Source organism: Branchiostoma lanceolatum, chromosome 18 (assembly GCF_035083965.1).
Source record: "Branchiostoma lanceolatum isolate klBraLanc5 chromosome 18, klBraLanc5.hap2, whole genome shotgun sequence".
Lineage (NCBI taxonomy): Eukaryota > Metazoa > Chordata > Leptocardii > Amphioxiformes > Branchiostomatidae > Branchiostoma > Branchiostoma lanceolatum.
Window position 1 is genome coordinate 11,752,855 of NC_089739.1, and position 15,815 is coordinate 11,768,669.

Genomic DNA, 15,815 nt, shown 5'->3' on the forward strand with positions numbered 1-15,815 from the left:
AACATGGCCGCCCACGGAGGGCAGGGGTGATGACGTCACGTGAATACGCCCTATACAGGGTAGTCCGCTATACAGTGAGGCGATTAGGGTGAGGGAGGAGGGAGTATCCTCAAAGCTATTTGTCCCTAGGGAATGGGACCCAAAATATCATGGCCGTTCCATGAAACTCTGTTCCCCCTTCCTTGAACTTGTATATATACGGACTTTTGAAACACACATGAGAGTCAAATTAACAATCTGATACCAGCTTATTCTTTGTTGCTACATGTTGGTCTACAGGTAACTATCTGCTATCATAATCATCACCATCAGGCTCTCAAATACTTTGCTCTTGAGGAGGTCCCGTACGTGTCCCCTTTCACTTCAAACTAGGGGGAAAATACTGTAAATGCGTTTAAGTTCCCATGGATTTATTTCGCGCTAAGGCGAAAATGGAGTGTTCGCGGCGATACGGCAGTGCTATAGTCACATACTGCTACAGTATTGGACAAAAATATTCGCGGTGGTCTTAAGTTCGCGGTCAAACGGTGGCCACGAAAACCGCGAACATAAAACCACCGCGAACATTTCTGCATTTACAGTAAGTAGCAACAACAATACCGTGTGCAAAAACGCATATTGTGTTGCATTCTTTGGCCTTGGCCGCTTTTCAAGAGTTCAAGGGAGGGTGAATAATTTTTATCTTATTCCATTTTATTTGCAAACTCATGCCCGAGGGCTTATTGCAAGGGAACAAACAGATACACTAACGTATGAAAATGTATAACAATGATGATTCGTGTTTGCGTTGGTATCAATATCTAGTATCTACTATTTATACAAGGCTAGATCACTACATGCAAGTTTGTGAACTTTTGTCAATGAAGTTTTTATTCATCTAGAAATGCGACATAGCGTGATGTATACGACAAGACCATGGCTTCCAAGAAAGCATAGCTTAATTGCAATATGGAGAATCTGCACAGTGAAGATAACTAAAGTAGAACATAACATATCACAAATTGCAAGATTTGTATTTCTCGTTCTCCCAAACAGCGAGGTCTGGTCATAGTTTGGAGGTGTGACCCTAGCATACTAGTATAGTATAGAGCATTGGCAAATCCAATCCAAGCCTCACGAAGTTAGGGATGCATTTAGATTGAAAGCTGCTAGGATCGCTAATGATTGGAGGGAATCAACCGGGAAGTTGGCTCTTCAACGAGACGTAGATTTTGGTGATACATCAGGGGCGAGCCTTATGGGATAGTACCAGTATTAAGTGCAGTTACATTACATCACATTTCTGATTCGAAGGCTAGGGCCTGTGTCTTGCTGGTATAGACGTGTTCCATTTTCAACGTGTCTCTACAAAAGTCATGGATGATGTCATCTAGCTCATACTGCGGAACATGCACACCCATACCGATGACGTCACTAGTATAAGTTTGACATGTATCCTTCAGGTGTTTCAGCAGGTGTTTTAAGACGGTGGAGAAATCCTTTGCGTAGACTTGGAGGGTGAGGATTCTCACTGAAGGCGAAAGGTAGGTGTTTGAAAAACTTAGACTTGTTTCTTCTTCGTGTTTCAACATGTACATAGTGTATTGCGCTTGTAGACGCTTCAAGTTAGCCGGAGATAGGATGTAAGGATCCCAGTCAACAAGTATGATTGGTTTGCCGTCGTGAGCGCCACAGGCTTCTTCGGGAAGCCATTTCTGTACAGCCGTACAGAAGTCGTCGTCTGCCGCCTGTAGAGGCACGACGTCCGGTAAGCCGGTCGTGTCCAGTTGAGCCAGCTGAGCAGGGTCCTGTCGCCACCAGAGGTTGGGACCGCACTCATATTCTATAAAAGGCTGAAGGAAACATGTTACAAATACGTTAGATTTGTTAAAGTTTATTTTGTCATTAGGCCATACTGATTCGATAGTATGGATGGCATCCCACTAGCACTGCAAGATTGATGCGAGGTGCGAAAAATATACCCCCCCCCCACAAACACAAACAACAACAACAACCTAACGTTGCCCTTGTTATCAAAGCGGCCAGGAAGGTTGTACAAATGCCTGAACTAACAGAACATGGTATACCAAACAATACATTCTTTATCTTTGTTCTTTTACATTTCTTTGAAGACTTTTCAAAACTTCTCATATGGTTTGAAATACATTTTATGCAAGGAGTAAGTGCACAACAAAGCCAGTACAATTTACGATAGGAAAAGATGCACACTAGTACCCGTTTTCCGGTATTTCTTTTTGAGTGCAATTTACTGCACATATTTGCTCATATTTACCATACTAAAGATATATCGCATCTTTTTCTTCGTCGACTCCACTACGCCTTGTGCGAGTGAAAACGCCGTGGATCGCTTGTACTTGACTGAGGGACGATTCTGACGCATCCACTGGTCTTGGTGAAGAGACAACCTTCTGTCGATGCCTTGTCCCCTCCAGTCAGGAGCGACCCTAGCGGCTTTGACGATAAATGCAGTTCCACTCTCCGTGATCTTGGATGCCCGCAGTCCCACCTGCAAAGGAAGTCCAAACGTGAAAAATCAGTGAAGCAATTAAGCAAAAATTAAGCAAAAACCATGCATCTGCTTGGAGATTTTCACCAGTTTCCAAGCAGATGTTGGGGTGAAAAAAAGTTATCTCTTCTGGCCTACCCATTTTTCTGACACGCCATTCTCTTTTTGACTATCACTAGATCTACAGATGTTAGAAAAAACACACACATCCAAGTGTAACCGCAAAAGGATACAATTTTTCCTCCCAACATCTACTTGGAGACTGGTGAAACTCTCCAAGCAGATGTGTGGTTTTGCTCACCACTTGGTCACCGACCAACGCCAGGAACACAATGACGTCAGTATCGTCGATAAAGGAGTGATAGAACGCCGGTAAGTAGTCTCTGTCATCATAGACGCCTACAGACATCCTCATAACGTCGTCATAGTCGCCGTGAGACGCCATACGGAACGTCAGATCGTCGCCAGCGGTAGCACTGTTGTTTTTGTCCGCCATCTTTTTACGTTGTGACCTTTGGAACCAACATGGCTGACAAAGGCCGGGGTGGGTAATCTCCAAGCAGATGTTAGAAGGGAAAATATTACCAAAAAGAATGAACACGCACTAGAAAGACCCCAATACACATGAAAAGATAACGTCCTATATCTGCAATACATCATGATTTCTTGAAATTTTATTAATGTAATTAACGTTATGTTGGAAGTATTTACCCATAACGCTAACAAAATAAATTCATTTTGAAACGTCCCAGACACTAGCACTCTCATGGCACCTCACAATCCAGACAAGCCGGACATTTGATGCCACACGAACTTCGTTCTCACTCGACCGTTTTGCCATAACTTTGTCCATTGTGTTTCTGTCATTCAAAATAGCTTTCAGTCTGTTGCGTCATAAGTTGCATATTATCTCACCCAAATTTTGTATGTGCTTTGCTAAAGATGTTTTTTAACCTTTATATATACATTGTACGTTGAAAAACGCATACATATCGTGTTACATTCTTTGGCCTTGGCCGCTTTTCAAGAGTTCAAGGGATGGTGTCAGGTCTTTACAATACAATAATTAATCATCTTTATTCTATCTTATTCTATTTCATGAAAGTGTATTACAATAATAAGACGTGTTCGAGTTTGCGTTGGTGTCAATATCTACTATTTATACAAGGCTAGATCACTACATGCAAGCTCGTGTACTGTTGTCAATTAAGTTTCTATTCATCTATGAATGCGACAGAACGTGCACGTGATATATTCGACATGACCATGGCTTTCAAGGAAGCAAAGCTTAATTGCAATATGGAAAATCAGCACAGTGCAGATAACTAAAGTAGAACATAACATATCACAAATTGCAAGATTTGTATTTTTTGTTCTCCCAAACAGGTTGGCCGGGCCACGGTTTGGAAATGTGACCCTAGCATTAATATAGAGTAGTGGTAAGTCCAATCCCATCCTCTAGAAATTGGGGGTGCATTTATAATGGAAGCCACTACGGTCGCTCATTACTGGAGGGGACAGGGAATCTACAGGTAATGGGCTCTTCATCGAGACGTGGTTTTTAGCGATACCTCAGGAGCGAGCCTGATGGGATAGTATTATGTGCAGTTACATTACATCACATCTCAGATTCGAAGGCTAGCACTTGTGTCTTGCAGGGATAAAAGCGTTCCATCTTTAACGTTTCTCTACAAAAGTCATGGATGACGTCATCTAGCTCAAATTGCGGAACGTTTACAAGCATACCGATGACGTCACTGGTGTAGGTTTGACATGTATCCTTCAGGTGTTTCAGCAGGTGTTTTAAGACGGTGGAGAAATCCTTGGCGTAGACTTGGACGGCGAGGATTCTCACTGAAGGCGAAAGGTAGGTGTTAGAAAAACTTAGACTTGTTTCTTCTTTGTGTTTCAACATGTAGTTAGTGTGTTGTGCTTGTAGACGCTTCAAGTTGGCCGGAGATAGGGTGTACGGGTCCCAGTCAACGATTATGATAGGTTCGCCGTCGTGGCTACCGCAAGCTTCGGCGGGAAGACATTTCTGCACCGCCGCACAGAAGTCGTCGTCTGCCGCCTGTAGAGGCACGACGTCCGGTAAGCCGGTCTTGTCCAGTTGAGCCAGCTGAGCAGGGTCCTGTCGCCACCAGAGGTTGGGTCCGCAATGGTAGTCTATAAAGGGCTGAGAGAAACACAATATGTACGTTAGATTTGTTACATTTCCTTTTTTTTCGATTACCATATGTCCTTTTTGAACAGTCATCTGAAAGGAAACCCAAGCAATATTAGGGCCAAAAAAATTGATTTTGAAAGTCAATTCTCTACATGATTAGTTCAAACAACACTATCACAATAGCGACGTCCATGATGAAAAAAATATGACTTCGTTGTAATGTGAGATTTTGTAGGCTTGCGAAACTAAGTACGCCATGTTTTTGTACGGTTTTGATATGCTTAAAGTATGAAGTTATTACACAAATGTGCTAGACAGTGTTAGCAAATGTCACTACAATAAAGATTTCAGCTTTTTTTTTATTTATATTTTTTGTCCATAACATTGCCTTGAAATCCACAATTCCTGTACTCACCATGTTGAAGATAAATCGCATATTTGCCTTCATCGACTCCACTACCCCTTTTGTGAGTGAAAACACCGTGGATCGCTTGTACTTGACTGAGGGACGATTCTGACGCATCCACTGGTCTTGGTGAAAAGACAACCTTCTGTCGATCCCTTGTCCCCTCCAGTCAGGAGCGACCCTAGCGGCTTTGACGATAAATGCAGTTCCGCTTTCCGTGATCTTGGATACCCGCAGTGCCACCTGTAAAGTAAGTCCAGACGTGAAAAATCGAGCCGAAACCACACATCTGCTTGGAGATTTTCACCTGTCTCCAAGCAGATGTTGGAGTGAAAAAAAGGAATCTATTCTGGCCTACCGATTTTTCTGACACGCCATTCTCGTTTTGACTATCACTAGATCTACAGATGTTGGAAAAAAAAACATCCAAGTGTAACCGCAAAAGGATCCGATTTTTTCCTCCCAACATCTGCTTGGAGACTGGTGAAACTCTCCAAGCAGATGTATGGTTTTGCTGGAGATTTGGATTAAACGAGCTCTCACTGCGGCGTCACGATTCGTGCCCGTCACTTTCCGTGCTTTTTCCAGGCACAGAACGTGACACAGCCCGACTGTCACAGACTGTGCCCGGAAGCGCTGTCAATCACTGTGACTGACGGGACAGTGATGTAACTATTATACCCGCGTTTCCATATAAGGCAGCGTGTTTTTGTTTACCACAGCGCCCCCCCCCCCCCCGTCATCTTTGTTTTTTCCAGGGCGCTGGGATAAGGAGGAACAGCGTAATTCTCGCTCTGTGAAATAATTGAATAACTTAGACTTAGAATTGAAGTGGCACAAAAAGACAGTGTCTATAACAGAAGCTAAAAACAATTTGTAAGACTAAATATATTCTACCCTGGGAAACCAGATCTAGACTAGGATCGGGCCACTTGCCAGTTACGTATACTTCGACGTCCCGAGACAGTCAGCTCGCCCGATCTAAATCAATGCTACGGGAAGTTGTAGCCCCGGGCACTGTCCAGGCACGGTTCGTGACAGTACCCGAGTGTCACAAAACGTGCTTTTGCCCCAGGCACGGTTTGTGACACGCAGGCACTGTCACAAACCGTGCCTGGGCTCAGTTTGTGACAAAGCACAGAACGTGACGCAACACTCACCACTTCGTCACCGACCAACGCCAGGAACACAATGACATCAGTATCGTCGATAAAAGAATGGTAGAACGCCGGTATGTAGTCTCTGTCATCATAGACGCCTACAGAGATCCTCATAACGTCGTCATAGTCGCGGTGAGACGCCATACGGAACGTCAGATCCTCGACAGCGCTAGCACTGTTGTTTTTGTCCGCCATCTTTTACGTTGTGACCTTTGGAACCAACATGGGAACAAATGTGACAAGATCATGAAGATGGTCTTTTGGGTAGGATCTGGGCTAATACTCTTACGTATACGATGTGCTCTCACCACACTAAGACGTGTCTATAACTATATACGATGTGCTCTCACCACACGAAGCTCTCACCAAATATTGCATGCCAAGACTCGGTTCGGTTTACAGTTTGATGTAATGCCTATATTCAGAATACTGCTGTCGGTAACACAAAAAATGCAAGGGACTAACGGGACGTAGGAAGTTACTAATAAGATACAAATACCTGAACAGAAGTGGACGGATGACAAATGATGCTACTCTAGCCGGCGATGATACAAGACGACAGCGGGACGATCTCGGCTTAAATGCTTTCTTACGTCGTACAACGATCTTTATAACCTTTTCGGAAGGCGGGGCTACGTGAGCGCGGCGGGGCGCGGTCAGACTGACGTCAGGACGCGCCCGTGTCACGTGCTCCCACCACGTGACCCCCGGCGGTCCTTACGCTAATATGTTGCCTGTTACACCAAGGCTTGGTTGTTGGTAATCTCCAAGCAGATGTTAGGAGGGAAAATATTTTAAAAAGAGAAAGTACACGCACTAGAAAGACGTCAAATTACGTATAAAAGATAATATCATACATCTGCAGTACATCTTTATTTCCGGAAAAATTATTAAAGCAAGAATGTTATTTACTCATAACGTTAACAAAATAACTTTATTTGGACTAGTCATATAGTGTTTCTAATATTGTTTTATTCAAGTTTATTTCAAATGGCTTTTGATGGTTATTGATTAGTCTGCCGACATAATAATTTGTTTTATCATAACCATAGCAAGTGTTAATAGTTGATAATTCAACGTGGCAGTGGGGACGTCTAGCGATAGTTGGAGATTACTACAGCGTCCTGCAATAACATAATGAACCGCCAGAGCGGGGCTTTTGATCCATGGGCTTGGAGTTGGGCGCGCCATGGACTCGGAGACATATATGAGTCCATAAGTTGTATTTGTAATAACTTTGTTCATCTACTAAGTAATTCATTCCCCAACACTTTGTAACTTATAACCATGTACTTGTAACTGTTTAATATTTTTCTGATGATATTTTGTGAAACTTAACCCCCCTGTGCTAAAGTAGATTCGCCCGTTTTCCCCATGATGCTCCGCTTCTCTACGAAGTGAAACTAAGGAAACTTCCGGGTTAGGCCGATGTTGTGTTTCAGGTGTTTTTAGGTAAAAATTCCAGGTTTCACCGCTTTCCTGGCCGTTGGAGCAAAATGGCATAGATGGACATATGTTTGAACTATCACACGGCGTGTTGCAAGGTTAGTTATCAGTTCTACAAGCTTTGCTAGTGCAATATTTGTATTGAAACGCAAATCTATTTTTAGCCGGATATTCCCCGAGTGCCTACGATGAGTCACCCGCCAGGTACTGTAAGTGTTACAATCGTGAAGAAGACTTTTTCCTTCGATAAGGATCCAACAATCGTCTTAAGTGTCTTGTCACAGTGAAGAGGCAGTGACAAGAAATTTCTAACCCCTTTCATATAGCTGTTGTCATGTAGGCTTTTCTTGGTAGGCAGGGGTTTATAGAAAACACCAGGCTGGCCGTTAGGGAAAGGCTACCAGGCTACTGCTATTGTAACGTTAACATCTTGACAAGTCTTGTTGCATATTACATGTTACATTGAACTCTTTTTTCCAAATGAATTTGAAGAGCCTGATAAGAAAGCAATCTACAACTTTTAATCTAGTGATACGAGATAACAAAAGCAGTGAAAAGAAATGCTTTATACAGTGATAGCTTTGTACTGCATAACGACAAGTTACCCAAATCATTAATTGGAGGGGACTGCAAGAAGGTTACTAAGCTGAAATGTTATATTAACCCTTGTCCTGCTGGCGTTTTTTTAACGCAATTTTATCATTATAAACTGTATTATCCTTGACTCTCTCTATGCTACTGTGGCATAGTTACTTCCACAATCGGTGCGTTTCGCTGCGGTAAATCTCCGCTGAAAAATACCCCCAACCCGTACATACACGGGACCCACATAGAGGCTCAGTAATCTGCAGTTATATATATATGGGCCCTTCGGTCACTCAGACTCCTGCAGGACAAGGGTTGAACAGTTCCTAATGTTGTATACCATGAACAAGTTTGAAAATGAAGCTTTGATACCCAATCTTATGTAAAGATGTCAATTTTTGTCTTGATTTCAGAAATGTAAACCATAATGGCGGACAACGGCCCAACCAACCCAAACGGTAGTTTCATCTATGACACTGCCGTGTATTACGATGAATCAGACCCAAGAAAGTCGGACATACAAACGTATAGAGACAAACTCGAGCACAACAGATGGGGTTTTTCCGTGTGCGATCCACACCGCGACGGCCACGGCGAACAGATGAAACGTTTCAAACAGTCGTTTCACGACAGTCGCCACGCCGTAGTCTTCCTTTCTCCGGACGTACTTGAACGAATGAACGAAAACCTAGAAGATGGCGTAGAATTTAGGATGGGCACGTTCCTTGCGAGAATCTTGGAAAGCCACGACACAAAGATGAAGAGGAGACTTATTCCCGTCATGTTTGGGATGGAAGAGGGGAATTTTCAGAAACCATTTCTCCTGAGTGACTTCAGTATTCTGTGTCCTGAGAAGAGAGGGTTCCACAGACACTTGTACAGATCACTCAGCAAACTGCCAGGTGACATTTCTTTAAGATATTTTCTGTCTTATGAAAGTAATACTAATATGTGTTATGTACTATATACATGTATATGTCTTATAGATCACAACACACTGTACTCTAAGCATTGTTCTAAAGACTTTTTTCTTAATACTTTTTGCGTTTCGGCGCCTTCGCGCCGGAACGCAATGTCCTGGCTTTTACCTTCGATGCATGCTCGATGCATGCTGGCATGCTGTTTGGTTCAACACTGTGTCGCACACCAGAAGACCTTATATGGCAATACGTTCCCAAATCCTCGGTCCCCCGAAAGTGCGAAATGGAACGAAATGGAACGAAATGGAACGAAATGGAACGAAATGGAACGAAATGGAACGAAATGGAACGAAATGGAACGAAATGGAACGAACTAAAACATATGTAACATTATGAAATGAAATACCTGGAGATAGAGAAATATTAGGAACGTTGTAACATTCACAGTAGATCGGAACAGGAAGTAAATACATCATATAACGTGTTTTATTTCTTGAATCTATTTGATAATATTAAATACAACGTTTTTGCCGCGTTTTTTGTGGCTAGATTCCTCCGGATCCCTGAAAATGGGGGCGCCGCGTGCAAAGAGCTCGGCCGCTCTTCCTTGACTTTACCAACTACCTGCAAATGAACTGCTGAGAAAAGCAGGGAAGACAAGCTAACGGAAGTGAGTATCGAAGTAAGGACTAGATTATACAGAAGTTGGTGGTAACATTGCATCTCGTAATTCACCAAGAGGGCATGAGGCAAGCGTAATTTCATTATTTACACAGCGTGTTTGCGTGTTGTGTGAACCGTGAAATACATGTCCTGCTCGTTCACACCGTCCCTTTGTTTTGTCGTGAACAAGGAAGCAGAAATTTCTCCAGAGGTAGTTCCCAGTCCACGTCCGTGATTGAATGGAGTGTGAAATGTCAGATTGGTGACGCAGCGCAGAGCTTTATTTGCATATCTTTATAAGGAGGGGTCCTTTCTCCGACAGCCGACCAGCCGAACAATTGGTTGTATAAAAATCGTTGTTGCGCATATATGCATATGCTACGTACTAGTTATGGACTAAAACCGTATGTAAATAAAACTAGGAAGTCGGAGTTTGATTCAACCTGTCGGTAGCGCGCCCACGTGCACAGTTCCGGTGCGGTTCATTTGCATGCGGGGCTCCATTTGCAACACGCAAACACGCTGTATGAATAATGAAATTACGCTTGCGTTAATTGCCTCATAATGTTACATGTGTTTTAGTTCATTCCATTTCGTTCCATTTCATTCCATTTCGTTCCATTTCGTTCCATTTCGTTCCATTTCGTTCCATTTCGTTCCATTTCGTTCCATTTCGTTCCATTTCGTTCCATTTCGTTCCATTTCGTTCCATTTCGTTCCATTTCGTTCCATTTCGCACTTTCGGGGGACCCCAAATCCTTGTATAGCCGTTGCCTTATATGGCAAGGGAGCACGAAAAGGCAGGCAGGCTAGATTTGCATGACACACAGGCGGGCGACCGCATGTAACTGCTACAACTGTTCGGAAATATCATTGCATTGTGGTTTCGGACTTTGATATCCTGAAAAATGACCATATTACATCTATTCCACAAGATTGCAGAAGAAAAAAAAAATGATTTCGTCAAGAAAACGACCAAAAATCGACATAAATGATACCATATAGTGAGGTTATAGCATTACGTACAGAGAGACGGGTTACGTACCGCAGCTTAGCCCATCTGGCAACGCGAAGCACTTCGGACCCAGAAGTTCCGGGTTCGTGTCCGTCCATGGATTTTTTTTTCTTTTTAGATATTGAATATCAAAAATATATATTGATATTATATTAATCTATCAATATCATATTTATGAATATCATTTTTTCATTTTTTTTCATTAATAAATAAAGAAATATTTTATATTTGTTATTTTTAAATATTCATTTAATATATACAAGGCCTTTGTCTTATGAACAGGACTTCACAGATTCCAACCCCGGCATTCGAATTTTTCTGTTCATTGTAATGGAAAATACCGTGCAGCGGCTCCTATGCGCGGTAAGATGATTCTTGCAAAACACTCGCCACTAAACTTCTATCCCCGATGTAAACAGAGGCTCTTGATGTTGTTTGCAAAACAGCGATCCTTTGTTACAGTAGCAAATGCTCCATTGTTCAGTATCGACTTCATTCAGACAACACGGACGTGGAAAGTGGCGCCGCTCGGCACAAAACTATGGGAATTTTCATGAATTTTAGCAAAATTACCCAGAAAAATAAGGAAGAAATGTTGTAAATGCGGAAACCAGAATAATACGGATGAGGTAGCTGTTGACTTGTTTGACATTTGGTAGTCATTTTAGATAGAACCTTAGCTGTTATGAACTTCTATTTCACTTTATTACCATAGTGCTGATGATTCAATGGTGCTTTTTCAAATTTTATGTTTTATTGCGTGCCATGTACATAATTACATTGATAGCTTTTATAATGAGCCTATTGTACATTTTACAAATAAGTACAAGTTGTAGGCCAAGACCAGCTTTTTCAAAAGCACTTAAGTTAAGTGACGTAACTTCAAAATTGCTTTCCCCAATCTGCCTTTCTCTATTAAAACAGTACTCATTTCCCAAAATGACAATTTTTCTTATAGACTGAACAGCCCTTGAGTGACTTTCTCTGGCAGATTTTACTTCAAGTAAAGGGAAAAGACAATTCACACTCATAAACGTAGCCGAAACGCCAGCTTTTTGAAAAGCTCTTGTTTCTTTGGAGTGCATGTTCAACCCCTGTACATATGTGGAAATACCCCCCACATCTCCAATTTTATAGCATTAAGAATTCAGTGCCCTGATGGTATAGGATGAATTTGAATTTGTTTTGCTTGTTTAGTAAAGGTGCCCTAAGCGATTTCAGGGGGTAAAACTTAAAATATTCTGGGGAAAGCAATTCTGTTTTCTGTTTACATTTACTTCCCTATATTAGCACATCTGCATCATTATTTCATACTTTGGGCGTTTAAAAATAGTACAGAATCAAGCCACAAAAGGAGTATTTTATTTATTGGGTCCCCCAAAAAATCAGCCCAGAATCCAGCCGTAACCGTTTTCTGTCGACAATCTTCGGTAACTTCCGGCAGCGTGACGTCACAATGCCCAAGCACATTGAGCCATGACCACGTGATTATTTTCTCGGAAGCGTTCGGGACTTATCGGTCAGAATCGTGCATGTTCGGAAGATTTGAAATGATGGCTGGCCTTCAAGTGCTCAGATTTTCAATGAGTTCCCACAGCACAACGACATCACATTTTTGCTCCATGATGGTCGATATACAATGGGATAGTGTCCTCTAAACTTACTATGGATAGAAATAAAATAAAAATTGATTTTGAATATATGACTTTCAGCGCCCTTATATTGCTTAGGTTGCCTTTAAAGCCATAAACAGCATTGTTTTTAAAGTCTTCCAAAAGTCCACTGAGTGAATTGGAACAAAGATGCAAATGAGTACCCACCAATTTTGAAATGATAATGTAGTTATTGAATGAAATTTTTGTATTAATTTTCCAAATATTCTTTAATCACAACACTTTTAGGCCCGGACACCATCACACAGAGGCAGATTCGACAGAGGGTCGACACGATGGGCAGACAGAGATATACAGAGAGAGCTGTCACTGAGGTGGCAACTGGACTAGAGATACCTGAAGAAGTCCTGGAAGACATCAAACAAGAATATGGAGGACACAAGGCCATGCTGATAGAGGTACACCATCAAAATTTTATAGAACAGTTATACAGACTTTAAGCTAGGATATATAGACAGGGTGTCCAAAAATTGGGGATGGCTGGACCAATCAGAACCAGAGCTCCCAATGTGCTCTATGGATTAACAATTACATGGTATTATTGCATGTCAATCAATTATCATGCTGTCCCACTTGTCTCCTGACCCCCTGCTAGTTTAAAAACTCTCCATTAAACTTACTGTTAAAAAAAGCATTTATTTTCCCGGGGACTTTATTTTGAAGTATGGGAGGAGATTGGAGTTTTTAAAAAACTTAATGGTTGAGGTACTCAATTAAGTAGTATATCATGTTACATACGCTGATGGGGATTTCTCTCAAAGGTTTCAGGTCCTCTTGTCTGATCTGCAATCGCCCCCAAATGGGGGTGTGTTGCCATTGGAAACTTAAAGGAAACTAAAATTAAAGGTATGGTCGGGAATCCTACTTTACTATGCTAAATGTACCCAAAAGTCAAGTCTCCATCGACTTTACATTAGTCCGTCATAATTTACCACTATATTATTAATTGGAAAATCGTGCCATAAACCGCCGCCCTTTGACCCCAACCGCTCAAGACGTCAGAGGTCCTACCATTTTGTTTGTGCGGCATGCGATCAGGCTTGCAAGAAGGGTGCTCCGACCTCTGATATCACGAGGCAGTTGGGGTCAAAGGGCGGAGGTTTAAGGCGTTATTTTCAAATTGATAATATAGTGGTAAATTATGAGGGACTAATGTAATGTCAATTGAGACTTGACTTTTGGGTATATTTAGCATAGTATAGTAGGATTCCCGACCATAGCTTTTAGTTTCCTTTAACGGTAATGCAATGGAAACACATGTTCATGGTATCATGATTTCACTAGTGAGGTCACAGCAAAAATAAAAGCAATGCTAACATGTTAAGTTTTACGATATGCACCTCCTACCATTCACAGACTGTAGAGTGTTGGAGGTTGCGGCATGGACCAGAGGCGACTGTTGCTATATTAGACAGAGTCCTGGAAATGTCTGCCACTACGCCTCTTCAAGTAGCTGACCTACCACCACAGAGTATGGGTAAGGCATTTATTTATATATTTCATGTTGTGTTGTTGTTTTATTGTTAAGCACCTGTTTTTTCCTCCCTTTAAAAACTTTAAGAAACAAACAAACAAATAACCAAAATTGCTTGTTCCTTCATTATCATCCCTTTTGAGACATATGAGTCACTTAACATAATCCTAGGGCCACACCAATTTTATTTGTTGATTCTCGGATTTAAGAACAAAATTGTTTGCAAATAGTCTGTGGAGATAAGGGTTTACATATTGGATTATTCAAGTTTAGCTTTGTATGGCTCATTTTATGCAATGTACCCCTTTCTTTGATCTAGTACTATAATCTAAGTAACAAAATTACCTTTTGCCATGTAATATATGGATTGATATTGAGAAATAGTTTTGATAAATGAAAAATTGTAACTTATGATAAAATGTGACCACACTTTAGGTATGTGCAGGTCTTTATAGTCTATTTTGGTAGCTTATTGAGTTTTACAACTGAACAAATAGTAAATTCGTGAGTAAAAATTTGGGAATGGGAATAGCGATCCAATTTTTTTTTTTCAAAATGGGAAAAACAGGAGAGGCTATTCCGAGAAGCAACAACAAAAAATTGGAGTGTCCTAGAGATGATTTTAAATTTGTTTAGCCTGTATGCAAACATACATGACTGTACAGTATAGTTTCCTAGACATTTTTGGTTTAACGCGGTGGAAACAACCAATTCTTTAATCATAAGATATACCACTGTGCTTTAAAGCCTTGTTAACAAATGTATTATAAAACTTCTATAATTTGCCCTAACCTGATTATAAAATGACCCTGTCTAAATGCATGATGTTTTATACAGTGAGGACACAAGTCACACAGGAACCCCCTTCCATGACTCCCATTCAGCGACAAACAACAACTTGTGGTAAGTTTTGAGCCACAGTGTGAATATATATCACATTTGCGTATGATTTGTATCCTTTCTTTAATATATTCAAATGTGTGATATAAATTAATGTTTGATAATAGACGAGAAAGATGTCAAATTGAATTTAACAATCAATCGATTTCAACCAAGCTTGTTTCATTTTTGATCCGTCAAAAAGAATGAATTTTAATCAATAAAAAGTAGCCTTGAATACAATGTACATGTAGTTTGAAATCTTGGTATTCAGTGAATTTTTTAATAATACACCATAATATATAATAGAATAATTTATTGTAATATCTAATCCACTCATTCTGTTTTTGTAGAAGTCCAAAGTAATGCAGATGAAATTATTGAGGCTCCCAATGCTGTTGAAGAAAACCTGACCGTCAACACAGGAGAGGCCCAAACACCTGAAATTCTCTCAGAGTCAGGTTAGTTCAACTATAAAACATGCTTGTTATTGTCTCCATGCACTAGACCAGGGGAAGTTGAGACAAAGTTTTAAAACAGTCACTAATGAACCTTTTCCCTTGTCAATGTAGAAGTTGACAACAATGTAGCTGAACCCCCAGAAAATAGTGAAGAAAACCTGTCAGATAGTGCAGAAGGATCTCAGCGCATTCCTTTGGAGCAAGGTATCGTTAAAATTTAGATCCATAAACTGAAATCTGACATTTTGGGAGTCACCGTCGTTTTTTTGTTCTCTGTTTTTGCAGTGCTTCACCGCAAACCCCAAACCACTGCAAAAACTTAAAGTTGAATAGTTAGAAATGTACTCGGTATTCATTGAATATTCTTTTAATGCATTATAATCTAATATCTAATCCATTCATTTTGTTTTTGTAGAAGTCCAAAGAAATGCAGATGAAACTGACAAGGCTCCCAACGTTT

At 41.0% G+C, this 15,815-nt stretch overlaps 2 protein-coding genes across 3 annotated transcripts; one reads left to right on the forward strand and one right to left on the reverse strand.

The window, feature by feature from the left end:
- Positions 1-672: 672 nt before the first annotated feature.
- On the reverse strand, positions 673-6,826 carry LOC136424758 (probable N-acetyltransferase 16). Of its 2 annotated transcripts, none has more exons than XM_066413408.1 (4): positions 6,739-6,826; positions 2,808-3,018; positions 2,273-2,506; positions 673-1,832 (listed from the first exon to the last, which is right to left on the reverse strand). In XM_066413408.1, exons 2-4 carry the CDS (start codon positions 3,000-3,002, stop codon positions 1,275-1,277), a joined length of 987 nt encoding a protein of 328 aa, XP_066269505.1. In that variant the 5' UTR covers positions 3,003-3,018; positions 6,739-6,826; the 3' UTR covers positions 673-1,274. The 2 variants fall into 2 exon arrangements, with proteins under 2 accessions (XP_066269505.1, XP_066269506.1); XM_066413409.1 differs by lacking the exons at positions 673-1,832; positions 2,273-2,506; positions 2,808-3,018 and adding exons at positions 3,166-4,682; positions 5,089-5,322; positions 6,240-6,449.
- A 1,860-nt stretch (positions 6,827-8,686) lies between these two features.
- Positions 8,687-15,678, forward strand: LOC136423984 (uncharacterized). Its single transcript, XM_066412384.1, has 6 exons — positions 8,687-9,172; positions 12,770-12,939; positions 13,898-14,018; positions 14,853-14,918; positions 15,248-15,355; positions 15,641-15,678. The coding sequence occupies exons 1-6, from the start codon at positions 8,698-8,700 to the stop codon at positions 15,676-15,678; spliced, it is 978 nt and encodes a 325-aa protein (XP_066268481.1). The 5' UTR covers positions 8,687-8,697.
- The last annotated feature ends 137 nt before the right edge of the window (positions 15,679-15,815 follow it).